Source organism: Mus musculus, chromosome 9, assembly GCF_000001635.26.
Source record: "Mus musculus strain C57BL/6J chromosome 9, GRCm38.p6 C57BL/6J".
NCBI lineage: Eukaryota > Metazoa > Chordata > Mammalia > Rodentia > Muridae > Mus > Mus musculus.
In genome coordinates this window covers 121,971,062-121,981,605 of record NC_000075.6, presented here as the reverse complement: position 1 = coordinate 121,981,605, position 10,544 = coordinate 121,971,062, and the positions used below count along the sequence as shown (strand labels likewise).

General features: G+C 49.6%; 1 protein-coding gene across 5 annotated transcripts in view; it reads right to left on the bottom strand.

Moving 5' to 3' along the window:
- Gask1a (golgi associated kinase 1A) overlaps window positions 1-10,544 on the bottom strand; it is a 37,326-nt gene that overhangs the window by 6,708 nt on the left and 20,074 nt on the right. For 2 of the 5 annotated variants that reach the window (XM_006512131.3, XM_006512130.1), the window contains exons 3-5: window positions 5,136-5,258; window positions 3,974-4,077; window positions 1,154-3,384 (exon numbers count right to left, since the gene is read on the bottom strand). In XM_006512131.3, the coding sequence (XP_006512194.1) occupies window positions 3,174-3,384; window positions 3,974-4,077; window positions 5,136-5,258 (438 nt within the window). In that variant the 3' untranslated portion in view covers window positions 1,154-3,173. Of the gene's footprint in view, window positions 1-1,153; window positions 3,385-3,973; window positions 4,078-5,135; window positions 5,259-10,544 lie in introns of those variants that run through there. The other 3 variants (NM_177743.5, NM_001199927.1, XM_006512132.3) reach the window with 3 other exon arrangements.

The window sequence follows — 10,544 nt, the reverse complement described above, 5'->3', positions numbered from 1 at the left end:
AAGTCTTTTTCTGATGCCTTGTTAGCATGCACGAATTATACCTCGTAATAGGTTTTATGCAATGTTTTAGGGCATGTTTATAATGCACTTCAATACTGTTCACCTCATTAGCCTTTCCTGCCCCCTCCCACCGAGCTTTTCCTCTTTCCAACCCACCCCTCTTATTTTCAAGTCCCTTCGTGTCTTTATTTATGAGTCAACAAGTTTCTTAGGGTCGCTGACAAGCACATGGGTGAGGTTTTGTCTGCAAGGGCAACACCGTTGACTACACAACTAAAAAAAATGTCTCCTTTCAGACACTGACCTATAAATCCTCAGGGAGCCGTGCGGCCCTATTAGCTCCTCCCATTTCCATGACGAGGTAGAGATAGGCCAGATCATGGTTGGTCATCACAGCTGCTGTGAGTTCAAGAGTGCAGCAGCCTAGTCAGACCCAGAAGTCTGTGTTCCACTCCCCAGCCACCCATTCTTCTTGCCCCTTCCAGATATTCCTCGAGCCTGGGCGAGGCTGACATAGCTGCCCATGGATGAACACTTGGTAGTTACTCTCAGCACCGTAACCAGTTATGAGTCTCCAGGGACTGCTGGCACGGCAAACTTGACAGAGCGGGCGGCAGCACTGGTCTGTAGGCATGAAATTTTTTAGAAGATAATTTTGTAGGTGTGTCCTATCCATGAAGCACAGTGGCAGTAGCTTCCCTGTGAGAGAGAGCCCATGCCCTCCCCACCCACAGGCTTTTAACAGGTTCCAGCGTCAAACCTGAATTCCCTCCCGTGGAATGGTTCTCAAATCCAACCAGGAGGCAGTTGGTTTCCCCATAACAGACCTGTCCCTGTAGCATCAGTGGGCCCATCTTGCCTAGCTGTTGGCTACTATCTGCAGCCACAAAAGGTGGCTGATATGCCCCCGGCCAGCAGCCCGCACAACACTTTATACTGTGAGGGCTGGCGAGCAGGGGGGAAGTTCCGTTTCCATCTCGATTTCTCTGTGTCCTGCGACAGGTGTTTGGTGTTTTCAGCAGAAGGGTTTCATCATCATATTCTGGTGGGCAACAGGTGATTGCCTGTATTTGGGAGTGGTCTAAGGAGCCAACTTAAGCTACAGCTCAGAGAGTGTCGTTGGGCACATCTTATTGGATAGCAAGAAGCAGAGTTGACAGTCAGTACTTTTAATTTTGGTTGTCAAGGAGATGACATGGTAGGCTAGTGTCAGGACCGTGAAGGGAGAATGCTGGGTAGAGCTCCTTTGATGTGCCAGGTACATCACGCAGGCGGTGAAGAGGAGAGCGTCCTTTGGGGATATCCATAATACCCATGTTTGTCCTGGGTAGTGCCTGGCGGAGTGTTCTCCCTGATCATAGTGAAACCATAGATGCGCTCTCATTAAAGTCAGGAGTGAGATGTGGCTGAGCCTTTTTTAATCTCAAACAACAAAACAAGACCCAACCAAAGCCCTAAAACAGTATATATAAGGAGAAATTAAAACATAAAACTGAAAATTTGGTTTTCTACTGAAAGACTAGTAAGAGGCATATAAATATTTATCTAGAGGGCTTAAAGAGAGAACTCAGCAGCGATGCGGAGAAGCAAACTTCAGTTGCTGGCACTCATGAGGCAGCTCACGACCATTGTAACTCCAGTTCCAGAGGCCTCGGTTACCTCTGCTGTCTTCTGTGGGCACTGTGCGTGTACAGTGCACAAATGTGCATGCAGACAAAACACTCGTATACAAAAAAGAGATGTTTAAGTGGATCCTTACACCACCGAGCAGAATACAGTAACTTGGATTAGAACAGTGCCCAGTTTTGAAGCAGGCTCTTAAGAAACCCTGTGAGTGCAGCCCAGCACAGCTCACAAAAGGGCCTGTGTGTGCTTGGTTTTTATCTGATAAAAGTATACTTTCAGATGGGAACAGAATAGACTCTTGAATGGAATCTGGGGCAGTGAAACCAAAGTGATCTCTCAGATGGGGTTCATACAAATGAGCAGTCATGTAAAAGAGGTAAATAAATGACATTTCAATGACCGGAGGAGCAGAGCCGTTCTGAGAGGCTCGCAGGCTAACATGAACAAACTGGGCTGCACAGAATTACGGCTTCCTATTTCACAAAAGACAAACAGGTCAAGTCCCAAGTGGGAGACTGAGGGGAACCATGGGCAAGTCTAACAGCCAGGGCTGAGTGCAGCTCAGATTCAAAGCTCTCTTGTGCACAAACAGAACAGTCAGCCTAAAACACACAATGGCTAGCATGAAAGTGAAGATAACATCTATGTAATGAAGGGGACTTGGGTTTTATAATAGTCTTCTCCCTGCTGGAGGGATGGCTCAATGGTTTAGGGCATCTGTTGCTCTCAGAAGGGTCTACAAAGAGTTCATCTCAGCATCTGTACGCGGTGGCACACAACCACTCCAGTAACTCCAGTTCCAATGAATCTGCTGTCCTCTTCTGGCTTCCATAGTCACCTTCACACACGTGGTATATACTCACAGACATAAACATAAATAAAAATAAAATTAGTGCCTGGAGAAATGGCTCAGTGGTTAAGAGCACTGCCTGCTCTTCCAGAGGATCCAGGTTCAATTCTTAGAACCCACATGGTAGCTCACAATTATCTGTAACTCAAGTCCCTGAGGTTTGACACCCTCCTCTGGCTTCTGCAGACACTAGGTACACACATGGTACAAAATGTGTGTGTGTGTGTGTGTGTGTGTGTGTGTGTGTCAGAGAAAACACCCATGCACATAAATATAAATTTTGAAATTAAAATAATGAATCTTAAAAACTAGACTTCTCTGGTATGTAGTTCAGCTGGTAGAGTGCTTGCCTAGGATGCATGATGTTGTTCAGGCACATACCTACATATCTCTGCACACATGCACACAGCACTGCATGCGCATGTGCAGGGAACAGTTCATGAACATTCTTGAACATATTTATTGGTGCGTGAGAGTAAACTGCCAGAGCATGGAGACGGCAGGCCCTCCATCATCTTCAGCAGGTGACCTGTCCCACGGTGAGGTAGGATCCTCCAGCCTTGGCTCTCCCCATTTGTCATCAGGATGACCAACTACTGTCACAGAAATGCTGTCATTGAGAGGGACGCGCACCAGCTGAGGTTTACATTGTGTGAAGTTCTCCAGCAAGGTGTGCTCGGCCCAGGCAGCCTTGGGCTCACGGGTCCTTGTCCCTGAACAGTGTGAGGTTGTGCTTCTTAATGTGTCTCAGCAGGATCTGTCCCCGACTCTCCAGAGTCTCAAGGACATGCTTCAGACCTGCAGCTCCACCTTGGCTCTCCCAGAACACCTGGTCCATCTGCAGCGACTTGAACAGCAGGTTCTGTAGACACCCTGATGCAAGAACCTTCACAGCGGACTCTGGAAACCTGGATCCAGAGCCCCAGAGCCCCAGAGCCCCAGAGGGAAAGGCATTAAGTCAGCTCAGAGTCCCCACAAAGTGTGAATCCAGAACTTGCCCAGCTGGGGAATGCAGCACAGTCAGTCAGGGCAGGACAGGCCTGTGCCTACTAGCTCCTTATCAGGTAGTTCTCTCAGATGGGTCCCATCCTACAGAGAAGCCTGGAGAGCCAACTCAACCACTCTGGGCTCAGCCAGGCACACTTGGGGCCTCCAAGGGGCCTGAGAGGGCTGAGCTGCCCACTGGGAGTGAGCAAGGAAGGGCAGGGCCTCGCCTAACTCTTTCACTCAGATCCAGGATGAGCTAGCCTGAAGGATGAGCTACACTGAAGCAGGGCAGCTGGTATTCCGCAGGACCTGGAGGCCCTCTGGGTATGAGGGACAGGCCTGCCAACTGTAGCCCCCCTCAGCCTTCTCCAGCCCTCTGTAACCTCAGATCCAGCTTTGGTCTAACAGACTTTAGCCACCTCAGGAGATGTAGCCAAAAGTCCCACAAGTCTACAGCAGGGCCATCAAGTCTCGTCCCTCAAACCTCTACCCAACACCCCAGGTCCTCACCCATCTATGCCTTCCAGCAGCCGAAAGTTGAGCTTGTCCTCTGGATGCTGAAGGTTGCCAGCATTGTCTATATACACCAAGCGAGATGGATCACTGCTCCGGACCTTGGAGGAAGAATATGGACACGGTGGCTATTTGATTAGGGCTGAGTGTAACTGGTACCACTCAGTCGTTTTCAAGAGACTCCATGAGCATCCTCAGCTGTCGGTGCCACAACACCCCCGCCCCCACCCCACTTATCCACATGGTCCCATGGCTGAGGGCTTACTGTACACCAGGACTGTGTACCATCTCTATGGATCCTCCCAGCAGCCTTAGGAGCATAAAACTGTTAAGTAATTTACACAAGATCATATAGCTAATAACCAGCTAGGGCAAACTCAGACCTGGATGTAACTGTGCCTGCTAAATTGCAGGGCAAGGGGCTGATTCCTGGTATAGGATCCAGTGGGTCAGAAGCCCGGGTGAGAAATGAACTGTCGGGGGGGGGGGACCCTACTCTTTAGGGTCAAGAATTTCATGCCTTATCATACACAAACAAGCATGTTTGCTACACACACACACACACACAATCTCTTGCCACTTCTGCCTAAGTATCACCAAAAACACACAACTATGTCCTTTATCCATATAGATCAACAACCAAATTTCATAGGAAGCGGCTTTAGCATTTCTTAAATCCTTTTCATGCTAAAACCAGCAAGACAGAATTCCCCAGTACTTAAAAAAAAAAAAAAAAGTCTATAAAGGGCTGGGGAGCTGGTCAGTGGGTAAAGGGCTTACCATGCATTTATGGAGACCTGAAAACTCAGAACCCTCGTAGCAAATCCATGTGAAGTTGTGAGTTCCTGCAACCCCAGTGTGAGGAACAGAGAGAAGAGGGTCCCTGGGGTTAATGCTGGCCTAGCTGAATTGATAAGCTCTGAGCTCAATGAGAGACCCAGTCTCCAAAAATAAGGTGAGAAGGATAGAGGAAGACACCTGATGAGAACCGCTGCCTCCACACGCATGCACTCACCTGAAGGTGCGTGTGTGCATACATGTACACAGGGGGGGAGAAGATTGGGAGCCCTTGTGTCTAGGCATCAAGAGCATCCTCTGCAGGAGAGAGGTATACCCAGTGTTCATGTGACAAGGGACTGTGCATGCACAGGAGACATACCAGGATGTGGACCAGCCGCAGCTCCTCTGGGTTCCGACATTTTTCTCGGAGACCCTCTTCCACACAGGGGTCTGAGGGCTCAGGCTCGAAGCCACAGCAGTAGCGATCCAGGCGGTCGTGGACCTACGGAGAAAGCTGGGATGGCACCTGTCTTCTCCAGACCCAACATCAAGGCCACTTGGCTTGCTGGGCTCTACTCCAGCCCAGGGCCACTCCTGAATAGTCTTTAGGGGCTGTCAGTGCCAATAAGCTCTGTGCTGGCTTCCAGCTAATTCCTCTGCTAAGGCCTCTGCCTAATTCCTTACCTGTTTAAGCCTGACACTCCGTCAGTGTCCTGAAGATGAACTTGGGGTCACAGGACCCCTATATCTGCTCCTCTCTGCTAACTACCACAACTCATCTCTTAAGTTGGCATGGTGGGAATGGTGGCCAAGCTTAGCCCATGAAGGCTGCCAGAGCCAGGACTCCAGGACCCAACAAGGACCCCGGGCGGTGTCTGGCCGAGTTGACGGACAGCAGGTTGGTGCTGCAGAGCTGCTGGTGTATGAAGGAATGTCACCCCGATGGCCAGCACTGCCCTGCCACCTCTACCTTGTTCCCTCCTCACTGCAGACCTACAAGGCAGGAACTATGTCACCCTGAGATCGGACACATCCGGGGTCATAAAGGAGAACACACAATGCTGGATTTGAAGTTGATGAAGTTGTTGAAGCCTAATGTTGGGTCCCCATTTGTGATGTGGAAAAGGGAAAGAGGATGGTGGTGTCCACAAAAGCTGAATCAGGTTTTAGGCCCTGCTGGCTGAGCAGCAGCTGATGACAGGCATAGACCATGTGGTCACCACCCATGCTTGGTGCAGCCTCCACAGTCACAGGGTGATGGGCCTCAATTCTCTGGAACCCTTTCCATCAGCCTTACCTAACAAGACTAAGACCAAAGCAAGTGATCCATGATGGGCATGATGAGCAAAGCAAGCGATCCCTGATAAGCATGATGGGGATCCCTTGATCCCTGTGAGTGACTCACCCTTGCCGATCTTCCAGGAGGCAGGGCAGTATCCCAGAGAGGGTGTGGGCTATTTGGGCCAGCACACTGATCAGATGTACCCAGACTTCCTGCCCAGGAGCCCCCTTCCCACTGAATCATGTCTGCTAGCCTTACCAACAGGTTTCTTAGACTGTCAGTCACAGAGTGCAGATGGACCCAGGGCCCCCTGACCATACACTCTCCCTCCTGCCCTGATTCCTCAGATCCTAGAGGAGAATCACATAGGCAGAGGGTATATTTAAAGCGGGGCAAGAGTTCCAGGGACACACTGACCAGAGGTTCCCCTCAGGAGGTGCAAGCTTTTCCCAGCTCCCTCAGTGCAGTAGGCCCAAAGCCCAGAGTGCAGTGTGGAGTAAGGACTTTGGTGATATGACCACATGCAGGCCTAGCATCTGCAGAGCAATGGTGTATGGTTAGGGTGTTGTGGTGGTGGTTGTTGTTTTGCCAACCTGACACAAACTAGGGTCATTTTGGAAGAGGGACCCTCAATTGAGAAAATGTCTCTATCAGACTGGCCTATAGGTGAGTCTATGGCAAAATCTTCTTGATTAATGATAGATGTAAGTTGGGCCCCGCCCACTATGGGTGGTCCCACCTCCAGGCAGGTCATCCTGTTGTATAAGGAACTAGGCTGGGGAAGCCATGGGGAGCAAGCTGGTAGGCAGCATTCTGCCATGTCCTCTGCTTCAGGTTCCAGCTTTGAATTCCTGCCCTGACTGCCCTGCATGATGGACTGTCAGCTGTAAGACTGAACAAACCCTTTCCTTTCCAAGCTGATTTCTGTCGTGGTGTTTGTTGCAGTAATAGAAAGCAAATTAGGACAGGCTAGCAGAAACCCTGCCTGCTCTGGCCCATGCTCTGCCCTCCCTCAACACACAGTCGGAGCCAGCAGAGGCCTCTGCGCCTGCCAAGCCCTCCCTGACCATGTCTCGGGCTGCTCCATCCAGATTTCTCGTTATGCAGCATTTATTTGCCAACCAGCATAACACGGGCAACACTGGCCTTCTAAAATGTATGCCCACCTAGATGCCTGGCAGAAAGAGCGTGCCCGCTGAGGTGCCAGGTTGATTATTCTGCCACGCTGTCTGCTTTGTTTCCCCATCAGCTCCAGCAGCAGCTCACATTCCTTCAGGACTTGGCCCTTCCTCCACTCTTTGAAAAAAATGAGAAGTCATCCAAAGAAATGATGATTCCATGTGGTTCCAGAACACAGAGCCAGCCCGGCTGTGCTGCAAACTGTAATTCAACCTGGAGCGTTTGGTTAATGAAGGCCCTAAAAGCTCAGGCTGTGTAGGTGCCACGCTGGGAGCTTTACCCAGTACAGCACACTGGGTCCCTCAAGGCAGCCAAGAGGGACCCCCATTCCAATTATGAAGAGGACAGTGAGTTATCCATGGAGGGAGACTGGCTACTGTGCTGAAGGCCACATTGCTACAAATGGCGATCCCTGGATTTGAAGCCAGGAAGACTGGCTCTGACCATGAGGACAGGCCATGTGGCAGGCATATATTCTCTGGCATTCAGGGCTATAATTTCTTGGATGGGAAAATAGATGACTGAAATAAAACAAGTAAGTAATTTAAACAGTCTGACCCCAGGACCCAGAATGCATTTGACACAAGTTGAGACGTAGTGAGGTCTCTGAACACAAGAATGAAAGAATGAAGCATGAAGAATGACCACAGGGTCCCAAAGAAGGCCTGAGGACCACAGTGTCCCCAAGGAGGCCCGAGGACCCAGGGTCACCAAGGAGGCCCAAGGACCCAGGGTCCCCAAGGAGACCTGAAGACACAGGTTCACCAAGAAGGCCTGAGGATCATGGGGTCCCCAAGAAGGCCTGAGGTCACAGAGTCTTCAAGAAAGCCTGAGGTCACAGAGTCCCCAAGGAGGCCTGTAGTCACTGGCTGGCCCATCATACCCACCACCTGGTTTCAGGAAAGGCCTGGCTCTATTACATCCCAAGCAGAATATCTGGGTGGGACAAGACACTGCAGTTGGCCAAAGAAGGCCACAGGCCCATCTGACAGAGTTGGAAGGCCAGGCAGGGGTGCAGCACAGGGTGTGGGTGGCCCTATTCCTCTGACTAGACTCAGCTGGCTTCTGGGCCAAGCCAGACGGATTTCAGAAGAAATGTCTGGTATTATTTTGGCCCACACCCTTTAGCTGGGACCCTCCTTGATTTCTTTTCTACTTGGCAGCCCAAGTGTCCCAATATTTGCTGGGAGTGAGATTCACTCTTTCTTTCATAGGAACATTACCTTTCTCAGAGAGTAAATTCCTCATGGATCAGGGCCCCCACCCACCCACACACATGCACATATACATAGGCACACACATGCACATGTGTATACATATGCACATATACATAGGCACACACATGCACATGTACATAGGCACACAATGCACATGTGTATACATATGCACATATACATGCATACATCCATGCACATGTGTATACATATGCACATATACATAGGCACACACATGCACATGTGTATACATATGCACATATACATGCATACATCCATTCACATGTGTATACATATGCACACATACATGCATACACCCATGCACATGTGTATACATATGCACACATACATGCATACACACATGCACATGTGTATACATATGCACACATACATGCATACACACATGCACATGTGTATACATATGCACATATACATGCATACACACACAAAATTTAAAACAAATAAGCCAACAAATGCACTCGGCGCGCTGGCGCGTGCTTCTTCATGTAATACCGGGGAAGGGGCTGGATCTCCAGGATCACCTGCCTGCCAGGAAAGCCTAGGTGGCCAGCTCCAGGCCGATACATTCAACAGGCACCTGAGGAATGCAACTTCAAAAGTTGGCAACCCCTGACCTCAGCATGTCCGCGCCCTGTCCAACTGCCCATGCGCATATGGGTGGAGGATATCATGAAGTTAGTAGAGGAGAGTAACAAGATGACCACATAGAAATCACACACAGCCCCTCCATAGCCAATGAGAAGCCATCATGGATGGATGCTGGAAGGAAAGGTCCTGTCTTTGATGGCCACAGGGAGATGAGATGTCCAGGAACAGCTAATGACAAAAGTGAAGGAAGACCAAGTCTTAGGGTCACTGGGGGGAAGGGTTCATCTAGCTTACCCTCGTAACTAACAGTCCATCACTGAGGGGAGTCAGGGCAGGAACCTGGAAGGAGCAGCTTATGCAGGGGTCATGGAAGATGCTGCTTCCTGGCTTGCTTCTCATGGCTTGCTCCACCTTCTTTCTCATAGAATCCAATACCCCGGCAGCTCACTGTGGCCTGGGCCCTCCCCCATCAACCACTAATCAAGAAAACACTTGACAAGAAGATCTCATAGAGACATTTTCTCTGTTGAGGTTCCCTTTTTTCAGATGACACTAGCTTGTGTCAAGTTGACATAAAACCACCCAGGACAGTCCCACTGAAGATAATGCAGATGCTTCCCAGAAACATGGGCAGATGGAGCACTAGGGCCTGTTCCTGGCAAGTACGAAGCAGGCTCCTGCAGTTGGTTGGCTTGGTTTTGAGTCACGGTCTCTCTGTGTAGCCGGCTGTCCTGGAACTTACTATGTAGACCAGGCTGGCCCAGAACTCACAGAGATCCTCCTGCCTCTGCCTCCTGAGGACTGGGATTAAAGGTGTATGCTACCACCATGCCCAGCGTGTGGTACATTTTATGGTGCAACTTTGCCGTCAGTCCACAAAATTTAATTTAATTCTAATAAAGTCCCAGAGGGATTTGGGGACGAAAGAATAAAAGCAACACAGTAACTGTCAAGTCCCATGAAAACACTATCCCAGCAAACTCTGAAAATGAGCAATGAGAAAGAGACACACACCCTCTTGTAATGAAAATATGGTGAGTCTGGTATCTGGAAAAGAACACTCCAGAAACAGCACTACATGCGTAAAGAAGTTGGCTATCTGGGAAAGGTAGCATTTCAAATGGAGGAAATGTATCTCCAACAAACGGCACTGGAACATTTAAGCTCAAAGTACTTCCAGATGGACCCAAGATGGATAAGAAAAAAGAAGAGAACTTTTTAAACAACTGAAGCAAGGGGTGACCTTTTGGGGGGAAAAAAATCACACAAGTCCCAAAGCAAAGCTTGATCATTTTCACAGAGAAAAGTGAGATGTCTACACAGCAAAAAGTTTACACAAAGTACTGACAATTGCAACTGGGTGGGTGTTAGAGCAAGCACCCCAGCCTACTCACTCTCTCCAGACCAGCCTGGAACCCACCAGTCATCTCCCACCACTCCTGAAAGTGTCACGGTGGGATTGGGTCCCACACACCCTTGGATGGCTACCTTCTCCCCCACAGGC